General features: G+C 54.0%; 2 protein-coding genes across 3 annotated transcripts; one reads left to right on the forward strand and one right to left on the reverse strand.

Annotated features, from left to right (window-relative positions):
• Nucleotides 1-2,106: 2,106 nt before the first annotated feature.
• LPCAT4 (lysophosphatidylcholine acyltransferase 4) lies at nt 2,107-10,026 on the forward strand. 2 transcript variants are annotated; one of them, XM_060146803.1, is made up of 14 exons: nt 2,110-2,778; nt 4,027-4,169; nt 4,506-4,726; nt 5,099-5,211; nt 5,334-5,394; nt 5,681-5,739; nt 5,938-5,972; nt 6,504-6,558; nt 6,687-6,769; nt 7,035-7,160; nt 7,492-7,624; nt 8,773-8,871; nt 9,208-9,394; nt 9,669-10,026. In XM_060146803.1, exons 1-14 carry the CDS (start codon nt 2,665-2,667, stop codon nt 9,821-9,823), a joined length of 1,584 nt encoding a protein of 527 aa, XP_060002786.1. In that variant the 5' UTR covers nt 2,110-2,664; the 3' UTR covers nt 9,824-10,026. The 2 variants fall into 2 exon arrangements, with proteins under 2 accessions (XP_060002796.1, XP_060002786.1); XM_060146813.1 differs by lacking the exon at nt 7,035-7,160 and having other exon boundaries at nt 2,107-2,778.
• A 1,055-nt stretch (nt 10,027-11,081) lies between these two features.
• Nucleotides 11,082-20,853, reverse strand: NUTM1 (NUT midline carcinoma family member 1). Its single transcript, XM_060168459.1, has 7 exons — nt 20,769-20,853; nt 18,064-18,772; nt 15,865-15,993; nt 14,606-14,745; nt 13,808-14,094; nt 13,408-13,524; nt 11,082-13,067 (listed from the first exon to the last, which is right to left on the reverse strand). Exons 1-7 carry the CDS (start codon nt 20,782-20,784, stop codon nt 11,082-11,084), a joined length of 3,384 nt encoding a protein of 1,127 aa, XP_060024442.1. The 5' UTR covers nt 20,785-20,853.

Raw genomic sequence — 20,853 nt, forward strand, 5'->3', positions numbered from 1 at the left:
CAGGGAACCAGTCAGCCAGCCACATGGTCTCAATCTGTCCTTTCCACCTGCTTTGTTTTATTTTATTTCTTTATTTATTTGCCACACTGCATGGCTTGTGGGATCTTAGTTCCCCAACCAGTGATTGAACCCAGACCCTCAGCAGTGAAAGCAAGGAGTCTTAACCACTGGGCCACCAGGGAATTCCCCCACCCTGCTTTGGAAGCAAGCAAGCTTTCCGCTAGTTCCCAGTTAGTTTTCAGTAAGAATTGTTCCACATACAGATGGATTTTCTATGTGTTTGTGGGGGGAGGTGAGTTCCATGTCCTCCTACCCTGTCATCTCCATTCCTACTCTGCTAATTATTTGATCCTGTTTATATTCTATTTTATGTCTTCTGATTGTGAGCCAACAAGAGAATTTTGTGAACTCTGGCATAAAAAAGCAATAAATATTACTATGCATTTAGCCAACAATAATAATTATGAAGCACTTACTTTCTGCCAGACACTGTGCTAGGCCTAATGGAGATGATAATACTTGAATACATGCTTTGCTTTGCCTCTTTACACATTCCACCACCACCTCACACAGCCCCTAACCTAGTTCTCTCCCATAAATCACTGCTAATTCTTAGATAGTTCATCAAAATTTAAATGGTATTTCTTAGTGAAAAAGCAGAAGGCAGGAAACAGAACTTTTTGGCTGTCACCAGAAAACTGGAAAGCTCAGGATGAAGAAATGGTAGAAGGGAGTGGCTGTGGGGGCAGCTAACATTAGACAGAGGGGACATGGGAAAGAATGGGTGGGTATATGCCCCAAGCAAAGGAGTTACTGGACAACAGTCCCATGAACTATTTTGTGGTGCCAAATTCAAGACTGTTTACTTTATTCTGAACCAATCTCACTCTAGCAACTCAAATTCATACCATTATCTCCAGGAAGGATTAGCGCAAATATAATACCAAGGCTGGGGCTTCCCTGGTGGTGCAGTGGCTGAGAGTCCGCCTGCCGATGCAGGGGACATGGGTTCGTGCCCCGGTCCGGGAAGATCCTACGTGCCGCGGAACGGCTGGGTCCGTGAGCCATGGCCGCTGAGCCTGTGCGTCCGGAGCCTGTGCTCCGCAACGGGAGAGGCCACAACAGTGAGAGGCCGGCGTACCACAAAAATAATAATAATAATAATAATCACATTGTACACCTTAAATTTACATATATATCAATAATATCTCAAAAAAGCTGGAAAAATAAATTAAATTTTAAAATTAAAGAGCCATGGAATCTTCTCTAAAAACTTTAAGAAATAAATCTGACTAGGATATCCTTTTATTTCTCTGGGAATGCTGGCTGCTCTCTTAGGGATATAGGCAGGAATATAAGTGGGTAAATTATGGAGCAAGGAAGGAGGGAAGGGGGTCTAGATAGAAGTAAAGTGACTTCTGACTTTTGCCTGGTCCCCCTTCCAATAAAAGATTAATGGTACCCAATGACCCAATAGCCCATTGATCTGCCATTGTTCCCATTACCCTCAGGAAATGGTGACTGACAGGGATGCAGAAGAGAGAAGTAAAACAAGGTGAACTGAAGGCAGCTTCTTTCCACAAGCAACGAGGCTCTTATCTCCTTTTTGTCACTATTTCTGATTGTGTTACTGGCTGTGGATCTCAAAGCCTAGCCAGTTCCCTGATCTCACCATGGCCTGACGACCAGGGTCTAACCAGTTTATGTGCTGTCTAGGACAGTTTGGAATTTGGGGATGAGGGGTATCACTTTGTCCTCTTACACACTGGAGCGAGGGAGAGAAACAGAAGGACAGAAAAAAGAGACTAGGAGGAAAAAGAGGGCTGCGTCCGGGGTCATCCCAGATTTTCAGGTTCGCACTGCCCGTCCAGGCCTGGTTGAGCCCTGGTAAATGTATGACCAGCGTCTTCATGGTTGCCGGTACCTCACTCCTTGATGGAGTCCTCACACCAAAACAGGCAGCCCTGCCTAGCTCAGGCAGGACGCGGATGCCGAGAGCTGTTAGGCACAATACGGCCGTCAGAGGGCGCGAGCGCCTCAAGTCCACGCGCGATGGCGTCGACCCAACCAGGAAGGAAAGGTGGTCGGCCTCCGAGAGGTGGTGGGCCCCGCCTCGGCCGCGAGCTGCCGGCCTCCGCGCACTGCGTGCCCGCCCTTCCATTCTCATCCGCCCGAGGGCCCCACCCCGATTTGTGCTTGACAGGGTGACCTCGACGCCCGGGCAGAGTCTGAGGGCGTTCTCAGCTCCACTCGCTCCTCGCCGCCCCAAACTCGCTCCGAGCCGGAGGCCTGCGGGGAGGCGCGGGCCGCGTTTTCCGAGAGGGACGCCCGGAGGGGCAGGCCCGGGGTCAGCCCGCAGGCAGGCGCCGCGCTCCAGCATCCGGCCGCCTCGTAATAATGGCCCGAGGGGCTGCGGACGCTGTGGCGAGCGCGGAGGAACAGGGGCGCCGGGACGCTGGGACGCTGGAAGCCCCGCCCCTCGGCCGGCTCCTTGACAACGCGGGCCCGACCGCGCAGCCTGCTCCCCGCCCCTCGGCGCCCCGCACCAGGCGGGGCCGGGGCTAGATCGCCGCCGCCGCCGCTGCTGCAGCTGCAGCTGCTGCTCTGCAAAGAGGGGCCCGGGGCCGGGCTGGGGTGCCCTCCCTCCCACGTTCTCCCGCCGCTATGAGCCAGGGAAGTCCGGGGGACTGGGCCCCCCTCTATCCCACCCCCGGACCCCCGGCGCCCCCCAACCCCTTCGTGCATGAGTTACACCTCTCCCGCCTCCAGAGGGTTAAGGTAAGGTATGGGCGGGGGGCGTCGGGAGGACTCGTGGGGATAGAAAAAGGAGGGCTTTTGGAGCCTTGATACAGATGGGGATCCGAAAAGGGGTCGGTGAGAGGCTAGCGGGGCGGGAGTCAGGGAGTGCGCACGTGGGGGCGGCAGGGGGTGGTCGAGGAGTCCTGGGGAGGACGCGGGCTTGGGCGACAGACAAGCTGAAGGTGTGTGAGAACTGACTAGGTGAGGATGGAGGATTGCAGGGGACCCACGGGTAGGGGAGGTGGAGGACGCTGGAGACTGCGGATTACATCCTGCGGAGGCCGATGGGCTAGGATGGAGGTAGAGGCCACGGATGGGGGGGGGCGGGCAGGGGCGTGCTGAGTGCTTCTAGGAGGCTCTGACTTGGAAGAGGTTTCTGGGCCCAGAGCCTGAACCCCCGTGCTCTTCTAGCAACCCCTCCTTTCCACTACCCACCCCACCCCCCATGCACTGCAGCACCTCCCGCTGGGGTGGGGGGAGGGAGGTGGAGAGGGGGGTTGGCTACAGGAAGTGGAGGGCTGCGCCGGCCTGGGGAGGCTGGGGAGTGGTATGAGAAGGGAGTGTCCGAGGTTTCTGTTGCCTTCACCTCCCCTGAGGCCGGCTCCTGGGGCTCGGTTTGTTTACCTGCACTCTCCCCAGGGCAGCCCATGGAGTCACCCTGGCTCCTGGCAACCCCTACCCTGTGGAGTAGGGCCGATCTCTTTTTGCGCCTTTCCCCCAGTACTGGGGAAGTGCTCCTGGGCAGAACTAGAGAATGGCCTGGGTCTGAAAAGTAGATCTCTCTGTGTTTCCCAACCCTCTGCCTCCCAGACCCGAAGTGGACAGGACTGTGCACCTGGTTTCTGTTAGACGTAGGAGCTATTTATGGAAGGTGGTGGTGGGAGGAGGGACTATCTCTAGCCTACCCTACATCAAGCACAGTGCTGGGCGCTTTCACACTAGTTATCCTTGAATCCTCTTAACAGTCTTTCAGTTTTGTTGGTGTGATGGGCACCAGCTGCAAGACGGGAAAGTGAGGCCCTTTATCCCATTCATCTTTTATCCTCTTTCCCTCATTGGTGTCTTCATCCCACCTTGGGTTCCAGTCCCATCTCCTGTTCCCACACAACTCGTCTCCTGGTATACAGGGGTGATGGTCCTCTGCTCCTGGGTCCATTCTTGTGGGAGAGGGGAAGCCTGGAGGGAGCATCTCAACCCTGAAGTGGCCTCCTCTCCCACCCTCTGCAGTTCTGCCTCCTGGGGGCACTGCTGGCCCCCATCCGAGTGCTTCTGGCCTTTATCGTCCTCTTTCTCCTCTGGCCCTTTGCCTGGCTGCAAGTAGCTGGTCTTACTGAGGAGCAGCTTCAGGAGCCGATTACAGGATGGAGAAAGTAAGTGAGGAACCAGCCCCCAGAGACCCAGCTTCTCATTCCTCTTCCTTGCTATCCATTCTGCTCCCTCTTGAAGGAAAGGAGGAGGGAGGGTTCTGAAGCTCTCCTGCCCAGCCTGGGTAGGTGAGATGAGTCAGCCAGGCCCAGTCCCTGGTACCCAGGACCTCAACTCTAAATTTTGCACCCTGATATGTCCCAAAGTAACCAGAGACTTTAGCCCCTTTGCCAGGTAATAGAGGGCAAAAGAAGGACACCTGCTTTCCTGGGTGTCTGAGCCTGGGGGGTGAGTGAAGGTCAGGATCACGGTCTCCGCTGATGCCCAGCCTTGCCTTGCAGGACCGTGTGCCACAACGGGGTGCTGGGCCTCAGCCGCCTGCTCTTTTTCCTGCTCGGTTTCCTCCGGATTCGAGTTCGGGGCCAGCGGGCCTCCCGCCTTCAAGCTCCCGTCCTGGTTGCTGCCCCTCACTCTACGTTCTTTGACCCCATTGTTCTGTTGCCCTGTGACCTGCCCAAGGTGGTGTCTCGAGCTGAGAACCTTTCTGTTCCTGTCATTGGAGGTGAGAGATTAAGAGGAGTGAAGAGGGGAGATGACCACTCTGGGTGAAAGAGACAGGAATCAGAGACTCTGGAGAGAACTGGCCCCAAGGGGGGAGGGAGAAGTTAGAGGGGATATTGCCTGATGCTGGCAAATGAAATGCAAATTAACACCATTTGTGAAAAGCAACCTCTTCGACTCTGAGCTCTGTGCTTAGAAGAGAGCAGGGAGCTCTGGTCAGTTCCCTAAAAGGGATAACACACCAGGAAAGGAGGGTCCCCAGGGCAAAGAGATAACCGGGAAGCATCTCCTACTGTTGAGGAAGGGAAGGAGGCAGGTGTTACTACCCCTGGGGAAGAACCAAGTGACTCCTTGTATCCTCTCCGGACCCCAGCCCTTCTTCGCTTCAACCAAGCCATCCTAGTGTCCAGGCATGACCCGGCTTCTCGGCGCAGGGTGGTGGAGGAGGTCCGAAGGCGGGCTACCTCAGGAGGCAAGTGGCCCCAGGTGGGTAAAAGGGTCTTTAAACCTCCTCGCCTTTTATGTCCTCCTGAAGAGGCTTCTTTTTCCTCTCGTCCCCTTCCACCCACCGCATTCTGGTCTCTTGATTTTTTTTTTTTTTTACCCAGGTACTATTCTTTCCTGAGGGCACCTGTTCCAACAAGAAGGCTTTGCTTAAATTCAAACCAGGTGAATAAAACAGCAGTGGATGGTAGGGCTGTAGGAAAAAGGAGCCCAGGATTTGGAGAGGGACTCTGGAATAACCCAAGAAGTGGAGGGGTGGGGGGGTGGGAGGAAGACGGGGAGCCTCCTAGCTGACACTGAAGAGTCTCCGTGAGTCAGAGAAAATTATAAATGAAATGGAGCAAGCCCAGATCTCATTGTAGAGCTGATCCAGATGCCTGTACTTCATGCCCTCTAGCTACCTCCATTCTCTAACCTCTGCCTGGGGGGTGGGGGTGGAAACGGGATCTAGGAGCCTTCATCGCGGGGGTGCCTGTGCAGCCTGTCCTCATCCGCTACCCCAACAGTCTGGTGAGTCTTAGTTCGAGAGGGGGGAGGGGGAGCACAAGTCCACCCTGAATGGGAATCAGTGAAAACCCCTAGTGCCACCATGGGATGTGCATGTGGGGTGGGTCAGGGTCAGGGTCAGGGCCTCTGCTCCAAAAGGATTGGCCAGTTCCGGGGAAGAAAAATAATGTCTTTCTCCCCTCACCTCTGCTTACCACATAGGATACCACCAGCTGGGCATGGAGGGGCCCTGGAGTGTGAGTAGTGGTGTTCTTGGGGTGAGGGTGGGAAGTGGGGTCCCACAGAATTCCTGGTGCATCTTCCGCCCTCCAGACAAGGTGAATAGCCCTTCTTCGTCCTGGGACTGAGAGAACTCTAGCGAAGGGGATGCCCCTGTCCCTCTGTTTTGTTCCCATCTCCTGCTATAATCTGGAAGTGCCTTTAAGCTGTCCCACCTAATCATTCCTGCTGTAATCATAGAGACTTCTGACTTACTTTCCTAGCTTTTCTCGCTCGGTGGTCCGCACCACCCGGCTTGCCTCTTTTCCTCTGCCGGTTACTGAAAACCCTCGCCTGCACGTCTTCCCCTGGCCTAGACCTGCAGCATTCTCTCTCTTATCCTGCCGCCTTTCTGGCCCCTCTGCCTCCTGGCTGTATACTCATCCAGCTGACTGTATGGCTAGTGGTTTATTCTTACATCGGTGGACAGCACTTTGCCACTCCATCCTTGGGGTGCGGGGAGCCCATGGTTAGAGATTGCTGAGCCTCTGAGGTCTCTTTTCTCTTAGACTCAAAGTCCTCTGGCTCACAGCCTCTCAGCCCTGCAGCATCGTGGATGTGGAGGTATGACCCCCGTGGGTTGGGTGGGAGAGTGGGCATCTGCTGAGCCTGGAAGCTTTGCGGAAAGAGGGTGGAAGTGGTCGCCCCTAGGTTTGAGGTCCTGATGAGAGGTCTGTGTGTGTGTGTTTCAGTTCCTCCCTGTGTACCGCCCCAGCCCGGAGGAAAGCAGGGACCCCACCCTCTATGCCAACAACGTCCAGAGGGTTATGGCACAGTAAGTGTCCCACAGGGTATTTCCTAGAACAGATATACAGGGCAGAGGGACCACGGGAGGGGAAGGAGGGCTGGGGTTTTGAGGCACACATGTGGGGAGGGGAATGGCTAGGGCAGGGGGAAGGGCTATTGGACAGCTGAGGTGGGGGAGGGGAGAGTGAAGGGGGCCTGATCTCTCCGTAGTCGGCAGGCCAGAATCAGTAATGAACCCACAGGCGAGTATTCTGCCTCATTTCCCGTGCTTTCCATCCCTCTTCATCCTGTAGGGCCCTGGGCATTCCAGCCACCGAGTGTGAGTTTGTAGGGAGCTTGCCGGTGATTGTGGTGGGCCGGCTGAAGGTGGCCTTGGAGCCGCAGCTCTGGGAACTGGGAAGGGTGCTTCGGAAGGCTGGGTAAGTGACCTTGAAGATGAGGGTGTGGGCAAGAGAAAAAAAGAAGAAAAAAGAGAACGGGTAGGAGGAAGAAGAGTCTTGAAAAAGAAAAAAAGAAAAAGTGGGAAGACAGAGGAATTTTTTAAAAGATAATGGGGTAAAAGGAAGGAGGAAAAAAGAAAGATACGTAATAACCCCAGTGACAAAAGTAGGATTGGCTCTCCGGGGACTATGAGTCAGAGTACATCTTAGAAAAACACCACATGTACCCGCACTGAGGCCAGGATCCTGCTGGGTGATGCGTCCAGAAGGAAACTGAGTCAGCTCTGCACCTTCGACAATTCCCTTGTAGGCTGTCCCCTGGCTGTGTGGACACTGAGGCAGAGCCAGGCCGGAGTCGAATGATCAGCCAGGAAGAGTTTGCCAGGCAGCTACAGCTCTCTGACCCCCAGATGGTGGCTGGTGCCTTTAGCTACTTCCAGCAGGTAAAGGGGCTGGGATGCTCGAGATTTAAGTACAGTATCCGAGGGGCCGTGTGGATGGCCAATATGGAGTCTGGGCTGGACGCTCTAACAGCTGTTGTTCGATGGACATCTTCTGAGGTCTGCTGGGAGAGTCATTTTTTATATAGAGAGTGTCCAGTGCATTAAACAGCAATGTTTTACTCATTGTGGAGAAGAACAATTGAGAAATGATGGTCAATGAGGTCCATAAATTTCTGAGGCATTTTGGAGATCGGCAGAGATGGGGATCATATGACCTTGTGGGGCACTGGGGGAGGGTTAGGTGGGAAGGTGACATACAGAGGAGACAACATTGGACAGGTTAGACAGTTAAGGGTTTGAGACCCAGAAGTATGTGTAATACTTGGGCAGATTTTTAAAACATATCCCAGAGCTTCTCTGGGGGATTCCTGAACCTTCTCAAGAATCTTGGTGAGCTGTATATTTCCTGGGATTTAACCAGGTTGTCTTGTCCAATTATAATAACCCCAGAAGGTTCATAATGTTTATGAACAACTCCCAGTGGTCCCAAGGACTTCTTTTTGACCTAAGATGCAGACCATGGTTCTCAACATCCTCTCAGAGAACAGAGAGTGATCCAGGTGTGCTGAGTCCTTGGACTGGGGCAGACAGTCCCTGAAAGGAGCTTCCCATCATAGCCTGTAGAAGAACAGAACCAAAACCCAGGTGCCCCAGTCCCACATAGATCTGACACAGCAGGTATCCTCAGGGAGTTTTTTGGTAAGGAATTATGCCAGTGGCCCCCTGTTAGTTTGTTGGACCCGTTCTCCCACATAGGCCAAGTCAGAAGAGAACCAGTTTTTCCAGCTTGGGGTCCAGAATGCCCTGATAGTATATCAGAAACTTGATGGTAACTTCAGCATACCTGAGGGATTCCATCGTTCCTAGGAGATCCCTTTATAGGAGAGCTTTGTCACCAGGCAAACCCATGCCCCGAGAGGACTGTCCGAGATCCCGGAGAGTTTAGGGCTCACGGTTCTGAGGGAAGTGGACACAGGCAGGGGTCCCCCCCCAGGCCTGACGAGAAGAGGGAGGAACTGAGATCCAGAGCAGGAAGGGGCACACGGGGTTGGTCCCTGCATCGCCCTGGTTTATCTTCCACCCTCCAGGATGCCAGGGGTTTGGTGGACTTCCGAGACGTGGCCCTTGCGTTGGCGGCTCTGGATGGGGGCAGGAGCCTGGAGGAGCTGACTCGCCTGGCCTTTGAGGTATCAGGACGTTGGGGTGGGAGGCACGTGGAGGCTGTGCTCACCCTGCCTGGAGGCCTGTGCAGTGTACAGTCTCAGGTGCCTCCGGACGGTAGGCGCTCGGTGTCCCAGGGCCACGCTGTCTGAACCGCAGAGCCCCAGCGTCTCTGCCGAGGCCTCGCTGGCAACAGGAAGAAGGCAGCAGCCGTGACGATTATATTTCGAAAGGGCCCGGGGTGGGAGGTGGGGGGCAGGAGGCCTGGGCTCCACACTCTTGGAAGAGGAGGAGCCTGTCAGACAGACATGCGGGGCGACGGCACAAGGAGAGAGCTTGACTTGCGTCCCTTTCCCTCCCAGCTCTTTGCCGAGGAGAAAGAGAAGCAAGCCGAGGAGAAAGAGAAGCAAGCCGAGGGGCCCGGCCGCCTGCTGTACAAAGACGGCTTCAGCACCATCCTGCACCTGCTGCTGGGCTCGCCCCACCCTGCTGCCAGGACCTTGCACGCCGAGCTGTGCCAGGCAGGAGCCCGCCAGGGCCTCTCCCTCTGTGAGTCATGGCCTCCCAGGCCCCTCGCGGGCACTCGGAGCACCCCCGGCACTGGGCTGGGAGGGAACAGGACCGGCAGCCAGCCTGTGGGAACAGGACGTCCGAGGGGCAAGGCTGGGAGGAACCAGCTGGGGAGGCAGAGGATGTCAACTTGGATTTGAGACAGTGAGGCTGAGATGCGAGGAACAGGACATACCAGTTCTGAGAAGAGGGTTGGGGACCACTTCCTCTCCTCTTCAGGTCTTTACTTTCCCGTCTCGCTCTTGCCATGCAGGTGAGTTCCAGGACTTCTCCGTTCACCACCCGCTCCACGGGAAGCTCTTCGGCACCTACCTGCGCCCCTCGCAGACACCAAACGCCTCCTCCCCAGACAGCGTCCCTGCTTTGGCCAACGGGGCCGTGCAGGCCCCCAAGCAGAAGGGCGACTGAGCACCTCGACCTCCCCAGCTCGCACCCGCCCACAGACTCAGGGCAGCGCCAGAGGCCAACCCTGGCCCTCAAGCCCGTCTCTGTCCTGCTTGACTTTTTGTTATCGTTGTTGGTTTTTTTAAGTTGGTTTTCATTTTTTGTTCGTTTGGTCTTATTTTGTAAGAAACTATTTTATATATAAATATATATCTATATCTATTTAAAAAAAACAACGAAGCTCAGTCACATTGGCGGTATCATTAGCTGGGAAGGAAAGGGACTCATGATTGCAGACCGCCCATGGGAAGATCCCAAAGGTTCTCAAGGTCAGTCCTCTTGGCCACAGCCAATGAGTCCTCGTCACTTCCAGACGGAGCATGCAGATCTCGTATCCTCCCTCCTGTTGTCATACCCTCTAACAGGCCTCCTCACAAACCTCTTTTCAGCTTATTCCCTCTTGTTCTGTCCTCATTAGAGGTTAAAAAATAGCTAATTACCATTTCATGTTTAATAATCCTACTGAGATTGGTTTCCACCCGCCATAGTAGGGACAGAGACCTGTGTTAGGAACTAACCGTCCTGCCTGCAGCCCAGGGGGTTTCTGCCGTAGGATGAATTGGGGACATATAAGTCCCTTCTGTCCAGCTGCTTTTCAAGGAAGAAGAAAAGGCCCCCCCCAAAGAAGGTGCTGTGTCTAGGCACAATTATGGAAATTAGTTAGATTTAGAAAACAGATACCTATCCCAGAAATCTGACAGGCTAAAAAGAAGGGCTTTTCCATCTATGGACTTTTAAAGAGAAACAGATACTGGTAGGATATCCAGAGAAGCCCTCTGAACACCACATCCAGGCTTCTGATGAGGGAGGAATAAAGTAATCATGGGGGACCCTCAGCGCCAGGGCTTATCAGAGGGCCTAGATGAGGCTGGAAAGTCACCTGGACCCATCAAATCCGAGGCCGCCCTCACCTCCTTTCTTCTTTTCAGCATCTTACCACATCTAGAGCAAAGACATGATACAAAGGGGCACACTGAAAGCATTTTCCAACAACAAAATCTTTATTTTTTTTTTTCCCCATACAACTTCCAAAGGTACTCCCCCCAACCTCTCACCAAGGGGACCACCTCTAGCTTAGCCCTTTCCCACACTTGCCACTTTTGCAGAACAACAAAACAACTTAGGGCTGAGAACAACAGTTGGTGTGTCCCCAGGGTGAGATCTACTCTGGGCCCCCCAGCTGCAGGGACTGGCAAGTGGGACAGGATGGTCCCGCTGCCCCCTACTGGGTACGACATCGTTTCTTCCTCCTGCCTGTGAGGAAACCATCACGCCTTCTTTTACGAGGCTGTGCGGCCCGAACCACTCCCAGAGGCAGGGGTTTCTTCCCAGGTGCCCCAAGTTCAGCTCCTTGGAAGGGCCTCTTTTCAGCAGGGGCTGGGCCTCCAACTAGAGCTTGCTTCCCAGACTTGGCAACAGGATACGGAGGCTGGCTGAGGCCTCTTGCCTCAGCAACGAGGGAGTGGGATGCTCTCTGGGCCCCCCGACCCCCTGAGGAGAACAGGCCTGAGGCAGGGCGAAAACTGAGGGGAGGCCCCCTTGATGAGAGGCTAAGTTTAGAGGCCAAGAGGTGGGCAAAGTTGGAGAATTCCTCGTCCTCCTCGTCCCCCCACTCCTCGCCTTTGGCCCCATCTGCTGAGCTGCATGTTTCTTTGACAGGAGAGGCTTCTCTCAGAACTAATCTAGGGGAAGTGCTTCTAAGGCCCTGGTGGGGAGCCGTTGATTTGGGCGTCCCATGTGCGTAAGACTCTGGATCCCCTGGTAAGGGAGCAAGGTCTTTAGGCTCAGATAAATCAGTATCCTCCCTGCCTTCTCCTTGGGGGTCATAAGAATTAAAACTTAGTGGGCAGGTATCCTTACTGACCCCTAGCTGGAGGCCACCGGCATCCCTAACATCTAGCATGTTGACCTGATCTGTGGCTTCCACCAGGGGAGAAGTGGAATTGCCTCCGCTCCCTGCCTCTGGGCTGGCCTCAGGGAAGGAGGAGGTATCCTGGGTCCCCAGGATAAGGATGTTGCCTTGATTTGCAGGCAGGAGGGTTTCTTCAGAAGCCCCCAGTGTAGAGGCACCAATTCTGCTTTCTAGCAACAGGGGGCAACCTTCAACCCACAGATGCTTGGGATCCCATAGAGTCTCAGGGCTCTGCTCTCTATTTTCTTTAAGGCTTGAGGCCGGGCTGTTGGCCCTCAGAGGTCCTGACGAGCTGCAGTAGTTTCTCTTTTCCAGGGCAGCTGTGGCATCTGTGCCTGTACAGCTAACTATGCTGCTTCCCACATCCCCAGGTGCTGTGTTTTCTCCGGGACCCAGAGAAATGTTGCTTCTGGAGCCCAATGCCTGGCCGCCCTGCTGGTGCTCAGTGACACATTCCCAATCATGGAAGTTCTCTATGACCTCCTCGATCTGTAAGGGCATCTCCAAGCCTACGGCATCCATCTCACTGCTGAGCCAAACTCCCGGACTGAGGGAGGCCCCGTCCCCACCCCTATCCCCACCTGCTCTAGGGGAAGGGTTCTGGTCGTAACTCTGAACCGTGGGAGGACCTCTGTCATCTCCCCACATGGCCCCTGAAGAGCCTTCCTGGGGCAGTGCTAATGGCTCCGTCTCCTGGGGAGCCACTCCAAGACCCCCTATCTGTCGTTCAGTCTGCAGCCCCAGGGCCTGCTTTTCTGACCCCTGTCCTTGCAGAGGAGCCAGCTCTGCGAGTCCAGCATCCAAACTGAGAACTATCTCGAACTGGGGGCCTTCCTGCCAGCAAAGGGGCAGAGCCTCGGAAGTCCTATCACCCACCAGGGAGCACCCGGGGGACTCAGCGCCTCCCAGGTGGCCATCCTGAAGTGGGGCTATCTGGTTTGTAACCTTCCCAGACCCTCTTCTCTCTATACGCAAGGGCCCTTGCATTCCCTGTGGAGCTGCAAGTTCTAGCTGCAGGTCCCAGCCACTGGGGGATGGCAGAGTGTTCCCATCCCTGCACATCCCCCTCAGGCCATCTAAGTCCTGCTCCTGCCCAGCAGGCACTTCTCTTGCCCGCTTTCCCAGAGAAGCAGACTTTCCAGCCACCCAAAGCCCAGGTGAGGGCCGAGGCCGCCCAGCCCCATCTTCATCCTCATCAGAAACAGAAGGACGCGAGTCCAATAGAGCTCCACTGCAGCTTGGAGGTGCCTCTGCGTCCACCTCCTCTTCCAAGGGCAGGAGTCGCTCCTGGACCAGCTAGAAGGAGAATGGACAGATATTGTTCTATATGTGGTTGTGAGAAGGGGTGGCAGGCGGGGTGTTGAGTAGATGATACTTGGGCAGGGCAGGGAACGCAAGCAAGTAACGGCCTCAAAGCCAGATAACCACAGCTCTTCTTTTCCACCTTCTGGGGTCTTATTCCCATGCTTTGAGCCCTTACGCTTCCCGTTTCCACGGTCCCTTGCCTACTTGTTCTGCACCCAAAGCTGACTGCTGAAGCTGTTTGTCTCTAGGAGCGATACCATCCAAGACAGTGTAGGGTTAGGTAAAGCCACGGGAGCCTCTCATTCTGATATTCTCTACCTCCCAGGTTTACCTGGACAAGACCGAGTCCTTCTTCTTGTTCCAGCTCCTCAGTTAAGGCCAAGGGATCCCTCTGTTTTTCTGGGGACAGCAGATCTGCCAAAAATTGAGGGTGAATGACGGCCTCCACCTGCGGAAATGGAAGGAAAAGTGATGGGAGTTCTTGACAGGAGATAACGGGAGCCAAGAGGCTCTAGAGAAGCAGCCATGCACCTCCCTACTCACCACCCTCTCCCTGGGCTTTTAGAAAACACCAGCTTCATGCATCCACGTGTGTGCACCGATGCACACATATTCCTCAGCACGGAAGACAGTCGAGTCGCCCACTGCCTCGGGCAGAACCCTAGATTTTTTATTCCCTGGAGTTCCCACCCCAGGATCTGCTAGAAACCAGACACCCAGGGCCAGCCCACCTTGGAGACAAAGGCCTCCTGAGAACACAGCTCGTTGATGTAACTCAGGAGATCCGCATCTGGATACATCCCTTCCTCCTGCCGCTGCTGCTCCTCCTCTTCCTGTTTTCCATCCGACTCCTCGGTGGCCAGGTGGCTCGCCAGCAGCCCTTCCATGATGTCGGTGTACTCCTTCGCCGCCTCTGGTGGGATCTCCTTGGGTGCCTCAGGAGCCGGAGGCCTCTGGGTCTTGCGCTGCCGCCGGCGGGGCCCCCGCACCTTGGAGGCCGCCTTCTTGGGAATGTACACTGAGGGGTGAAGCAGGAAGGAGAAATGGGAAGCGGCACCGAGGCCTCGGCTTCTGCCTCTCACCCGCATTTGTAACGGCAACCTGGGCACGTTGAGACGGTTCCAGACTGGAGCAGGCAGACCTGACACACGGTACCAGCCAGGGGAGGATATTTAGGAGCTGGAGGGTCTGAGAGAGAATCTGGATGAGGAATCTCAGAACCCCTGAAACTCCAAAGAGCCCCCTGATCCAGCCCCCATTTCTTGGGTGGATGAGGTATCATGTGCCTCAATTACAGTCTCTGAGAGAGAGTAGTTGGTTTACTTAGCCAAGATCAATACCTAGCTTAGGACAAAGGGAACCTGAGAACTCAGTCTCCTATGTATGTCCTGTTTGGAACATCAAATGCCCCTGCCTGGAGGGAAACTGGTAGAAGCACAGGCAATGCCTCCCCTGATCTGTGACTGGTTTCTGCACACCTCCCTTTGAGCTTCTGGCCCACGGTTCCTGTTGGAATTGGGCGGCCTTACCTGCCTGCTGGCAAACGTCGGGGGCCGGGGTCCCTGGAGGATCAAGCTTCAGAGGGGCTTCAGGAGGCACGCCCTGGGACCCATTCATTAGCCGTGTGTTCTGAACCTGCACCTCCTCCGCGGCCTCAAACTCCATGAACCTGCAGAGGGTGCCGAAGGCCCAGGCAGTGCTGAGAAGACCAAGATCCATTCGAAACCCAGACACAAGACCCCAGGGTATCTACTCACAGAGGGCCGAATAACAGTTCTGGGGAAAACTCACAAGGTCTCCACATAGCCCCCCTACCTGCAATCGTCACTTAGGAAGCTTGTTAAGAAAACAATCTAGAGCTTGTAGGCTTCACAGGACAGAGCCACGCATGGCTTTTTCATACGCTATCTCACCCAGCATCGGTGAGGGTATACAGCAGCGATTAATACAGGTTTGTTGAATTCAGTCAGGCCTATGCCACAACCTGGCAAGATCCCACACGTGGGCCGCTCCTCAAGGCCTCCTCTGCCCCTGCCTACAACCATAAAGGATGCCTGAAATCCCAAAGCAGGGCCTGGGTTGCAATTTAAGGCAGGTTCCCAGCAGGAAGCAGCGCTGAGATCCAGGAGTCCTGAGGCTGGGACTGGGGTCCTGGAAGGGTAAATCTAGGAGGTATGGGTCCAGATTTGGGGGAGAAAGTGATAGTTAAGCTTGGAGGGAAGGGTTCATTTTCCTGAGTTACTTTTTTAACCGAGGAGATTATCATGGAGAAATGGGGGATATGAACCAGAAGACCACTCTGGGCATCCAGGACCTTGCCCTGACAAACCTCTTCGAGAACCAGCCCCTCCCTAAGATGACGGGCTAAACGCTTTCCAGAGGAGTGGTGGCCCCAAGGTCTGCATCAGTAGTCACTTGCTACCTGGTCAGCGAGACAGGAAAGAACCTGCCTAGTAGGGCTTACCTCCTCATTGCTAGGTTCCCTTCAGCGTGGACTTTTGACACCAACCGGGCTCCAATCCCATCCTAAGAGCTTCAATATCAAGGCCCCTATACAACTCAAGGTCTGGAGAAGGGAGAGCTTCCAAGAGGAGATAGGATAGAAAAGCCCAAGAGTCAAGATGGTGGAAGAAGCAGTGAGGATCCAGGAGACCCTATGCTAGTCTACACCTCTCCTCCAGCATCCCTTATGGTAACCATCCACAGCCCAGACCCAAGCCTCTCTTACCTGCTCCCGCCCCTCAGCCACGCAGCCCCCCTGGGGAGGATGAGGGTTGGTGGGACTCACTTTTCTGCCATCTCATAAAAGATCATCCGGTTAAAGTTGCTGGTACGTTCCCACTCCTGCACAGCCCTTGGCAGTCCCTCCTCCATGGTCATAGTGGGCTTCCGCCGGGCCGGGGAACGAAGCACTGGGCTAAAACCCCCATTGGGTCAGTCACGGTGTACAAGTATACCCCCCCCACCTGCCCTGACACCCACCTCAGTGCACACCCCCGGCCCCTCATCAGATCAAACATGCCCCACAGTCCCTGTCACATCCCACTGCTGATTAGATCCCAGACCCCCAACCTCACATCCATCCATTCACCACACTGGCCTTTCTTCCCACTGAAATTTACAAACCTCGCACAAAATCAGACTGTTTGTCTCCCCACCCTTTAAAATCAACTACCCTGAATTCTCACAGTGCTGTCCTCAACAAAACATGAGAAAGAAAGCGCTCATGTTACTCAATTAATGGGATTCATTGTAAAGTAGGCTGAACCCTGCCCAATGGCTCTCACATTTTTAAAAAGGCACTCCCTAACCCAAATGAATCTAATTAAAGGCTGTGTGGTGTTTTTATGTGTTGGTTTTTAAGTGTTTTTTTGCCTCTGGGATACCCGTCACAGGCAAATATCAATACTCTTTGAGCTCTTTATGATGCATTTTTGCCTTTCTGACTTCCCATGAGTCCTCAATCATTATTGTGTAGAATCACCTGGGGAAGCTTGTTATAACCATGGATGCCAGCGCCCCAGAATCCCAGTTCTGAGCGTCTTACCAGCCTCCCGGGTGACTGTGGCAGAGGGTCTGGACTGCACTTTGGGGGAGACCCTGCCCAGAGCCCCTGAACGTGGAGAACAGAAATAGGCCAGGAGTTAGAAATTCAGCCTGCCAGCCTCCAAGAGAGAACCCAGAGCTGTCTGCAGAAAGCGGGAAGTCGGTACGGTGATCTACACCAAGGACTTTGGGGGAGCCTTTCGATTTATTCACTCCAGAGTCAGGATGGAAGGGGGGATTCCTTTAGGGGTTCAGCCACTGGAGGAACAACAGGTACAGTTTTTTTTTTTTAAGTCCAGTAAGATGTGGCATGCGTTATATGGTGGTTTACACAAAATGCTGAGAGTACAGTGCAGTTGAGAGAGACGGAGGGTCTTGGTGGGAAGAAAATTCCCCAGATGGTCAATGACTTTGCTTTATAAACATAACAGCCTATGACTCTGGGCTCCCAGGCCAAGCATCCGCTCACACAGACATTTTGGCCCTTTGTGAGTTCTTCTCCTCTTCTAGATTGCCTTTTAATGATAACAATAGCAGCTATGAAGCATTCTTAGCTTCATATGCTTCAATGCTTCAATGAAGCATTCTCTGTGCCAGGCGCTCTGCTGAGCATTTCACATACATTAACTCATTTCATCTTTTCAGCAGCGCTCTGAGGTGGGTATAATCATCCCCTTTCTAGATGAGCAAACTGAGGGCAAAGATAGTAAATGCCAGGGCCCAGGATGACAAATCTAGTGAGTGGTGGGGCCTTGGTCCTCGACCACTAAGCAAGCTCTACCATCTCCCTATTTCAACTTGAATTCTCCTGAATAAAACAGGGGGCAGTGTGGGGAATTCTCTGGCGGTCCAGTGGTTAGGACTCGGTGCTTTCACTGCCATGGGCCCGGGTTTGATCCCTGGTTGAGAAAATAAGATCCCGCAAGCCGCGAAGCGTGGCCAAAACAACAAAAACAAAAAAACGTGGGGCGGTAGAGAGGGTGGCACACAAGCTCCTCAGCCAGGCCGCGCACCATCCTCCCCTCCCAGCGCTCCTCATCCTGGCCGGTTTGGACAGCTCAACTCCACGCCAAAAGGTAGTAAAATAGAACGGGAGGGCCCTGGCACTCGGTATCAGAGACCCGAGTTCCAAACACTGCTCTGAGCTTCAGTCTTCTCATCCATAAATTAGGATGACCATAAAAATGCCTGCCTGAACTCACAGGGTTGTGAAGATCACTTGAGAGGAGACACCTGAAAGCTCGTTATCATCTGGCATGTGGGTAAAGAGGCTTGTTATCGTTGTGGCCGTCGTCGTTATTATTTTCATTATCATAGCATCTCCAGCACCCTCATCACCTGCCCTCCAGTATTCCTAAATAGCCTAATCTCTTTTGTCCATCCCCAAATCCTCCTTATTTAAAAGCCTCTAGAATAATGAATCTCAGGTCTCTCCACTTACATAAGAAAGCAGGAAAGGGCCTCTGCATCAGGACTTTGGGATGAGTGCCTCCTTGCCAACGCTCTGTAGCGCTGCCAGCATTGGAAATTCTCATAAACACCCTTGGAGGTATAAGAGAGGTCATCCAGTGAGGGCTTGGATCGGGTAGCCGCAGGACCTCCTTCCCCAGTTGCCCCATGCGGCCCTGGCGAAGCCTTTTCCGGGGGCACGATGGGGGCCAGTTGGGCAGCTGGTAATGGAGCCTGAGTAGGAAGGCCTGGGAGGCCCTCCTGGCTCACCCCCACTGCCTTCGGGGGCAGAAGGGTCTTCACATTAGAGGCTGTCAGGAATCCGGGGGCAGGACTCTCAGGGCCCCCAAAGGGAGCGCCTGAGGCAGTCCAGTTGAGGGCGGCCTGAGTAAGGAAAAAGTTCTGAGTTTGGGAGGGCTCAGCTGGCCCTCCTTCTGTCTTGACTTTGACAGTGACCTTGCCAGCTCCAGCTCCACTGGGGCCAGGGCCCCCATCCCCTGTCACCAACAACGGGCTGGGGAAAGCTGAGAGCACCAGAGGGTTGCCTGGAGAGAGTGCTGAAGGCATGGGGTGCTGCGAGGGCGGCCCCCAGGGTGGTTGGTCTGATGGGCCAGGACCAGGCTGGGGGAAGGGAAGTGCAGTGAAAGGAGACAGGGCAGCGCCAGGTTTCATGGTCATGTCGTGTCCTGGCAATGGAGACGCTGCAGAGACAAAGAAAACGAGGGGCTGGAGTAGGAGAAGAGGAGACCAGAAGCTAGGTCATCTGAGTTCCACTCTAGTCCCTGAAGAATCAGAGCCCTGATTCTCAACAGGTGAGGGAGGGGGGACATGTATAGTTTGCAAATGTCCCCCAAGTATTTCTGATGTCCCTTACTCCCTGCTGAAAATTAGTGCGCTAGGGAAGCAAGCTGCAAGGACCCTTGGGCCCACGAGTTCATACCCCATAACACATGTCACCCAGCATACGGGTACATTCCAAACACCCTCACACCACCTGCATTCTGCTCTCAGCTGCTCTGTGGTCCCTGCCACCAGACGCAGAAGCACTGTTCCCAGGAAGGGGGTGTGTGTGCATTAGATGTTTTGTTCCCAGGAATTTTGTTACATAACAGCCAGGAATGACTAGAGATAAGAGCCAGGAAATGGGTAAGGGGAAGGCGGTGTGGGGAGGAGGTTTCCAGAGCTTTAAGGAGATGCGGGACCTATTAAAACGTTATCTGTGATCCTTCTGCTTGGAACACCTAATATCAGAAATTTAGGGTCCACTTTTGAACAAGGCACTGACAATGAAGTCTGAAACACAGTTCAGGGGCTATGTGGACTCTAGTCAAAGACACCAGGGATAAATACATAAAACGTGTACTTAATTAATCAGGATGTGTGTCTCCTAGGACTTTATTTTTTTATTATTTTTTTTATTTTTTAAGATGTTGGGGGTAGGAGTTTATTAATTAATTAATTTATTTATTTTTGCTGTGTTGGGTCTTCATTTCTGTGCGAGGGCTTTCTCTAGTTGTGGCAAGCGGGGGCCACTCTTCATCGCGGTGCGCGGGCCTCTCACTATCGCGGCCTCTCTTGTTGCGGAGCACAGGCTCCTGAAGCGCAGGCTCAGTAGTTGTGGCTCATGGGCCTAGCCGCTCCACGGCATGTGGGATCCTCCCAGACCAGGGCTCGAACCCGTGTACCCTGCATTAGCAGGCAGATTCTCAACCACTGCGCCACCAGGGAAGCCCAGGACTTTTAATAATAGTAGCAGAAGATCATCTGCCTAATTTCATGCTACTCTCCTCCCCCTCTTATAAAGAATATTCCACTGGCAAACTAACAACATTCAGCTTCCGCTGCTTCCTGATCATGAAGGAGACATGGAATACGAGCAAACCCTTCACCTCAACCACAGAGCAGAGGGCCAGGAATACTCCCCGAAGTATGGAACACAGTGAAATGGGTCTGAAGGCCTGAGTTCCACAAAAGGTAGAAAGACACAGCATCTCAGGGAAGCCCCAGTTCTCATCCCTGCTGGAGTGACCCACTTCCCCTGGCCCTGGGAAAGCAAGGAAAACTGCTCCCTGAACTAGAAGAGAAGCCCTCGCTGGGGCTGCAAGGAGCCAAGAGGCTCTAAGCAGAGGCACTTACAGCACCTTCTGGTCTAGCTTCCGAGAGGACATTTCTCTACAGACTTGGCAACAGATGACCCCACTGAACAGTTTTCTAGCAAAGGCTTCCACTCCCCCCCACCCGATAAGAGCGGGAGCAGCCCCAGCTCAGTTCTCTCAGGGCAAAATTCTAGAGCAGCCTCCAATTGCCTAAAGAAGACACCAGAACTTGGGTCTTCCCTTTGAAACCCTCTGTGTCCCTCGTAACACACACCCCTGCCCGTGCCACACAAACACATGTTGAAGGAATCCCTCTTCCAGAGAAGTAAGTTGCTAACTACCATCCTTTCTCTCTACTCAGCACTTTCCTCGGAGGCACTTTGATCTGCCACCCAGGGGGCCCTCTTCCTTCCCCAACCCATAGTCTTAATGGCACGATCTCCTTCCCCAGCCTCCCCAAGTGTGATGCCTTTGACGGGGTCTAGTGTTCTCACATCCCTCGAGGTCAGCCCAGAGAGCTGGTCCCCACGTAAAGTGTCAAGTTTTGAATCTCCAAGCGGGGAGCAGGTGGCAGGGACCTTCCCCCCACCTGCAGACTCACCTCCATCTGAAGACATCCTCTCAGGTTTGGGCACTAACCGCGGCTGTCTGGAAGCCTCCAGAATGAGACAGTCAGGTACAGGACC

The sequence above is a fragment of the Lagenorhynchus albirostris genome, chromosome 1, assembly GCF_949774975.1.
Source record: "Lagenorhynchus albirostris chromosome 1, mLagAlb1.1, whole genome shotgun sequence".
NCBI lineage: Eukaryota > Metazoa > Chordata > Mammalia > Artiodactyla > Delphinidae > Lagenorhynchus > Lagenorhynchus albirostris.

Excerpts from the sequence above, each read along its gene's own strand:
- NUTM1 (XM_060168459.1), bottom strand. Across the intron at positions 14,095-14,605 it reads CGACGTTTGCCAGCAGGCAG|TGTACATTCCCAAGAAGGCG; the intron begins GTAAGGCCGCCC and ends TTCACCCCTCAG. Across the intron at positions 13,525-13,807 it reads AGGAGGCCTTTGTCTCCAAG|GTGGAGGCCGTCATTCACCC; the intron begins GTGGGCTGGCCC and ends CCATTTCCGCAG.
- LPCAT4 (XM_060146803.1), top strand. The coding sequence starts at position 2,665 with ATGAGCCAGGGAAGTCCGGGGGACTGGGCCCCCCTCTATCCCACCCCC. Across the intron at positions 5,740-5,937 it reads TCCGCTACCCCAACAGTCTG|GATACCACCAGCTGGGCATG; the intron begins GTGAGTCTTAGT and ends CTTACCACATAG. Across the intron at positions 7,625-8,772 it reads CCTTTAGCTACTTCCAGCAG|GATGCCAGGGGTTTGGTGGA; the intron begins GTAAAGGGGCTG and ends TCCACCCTCCAG.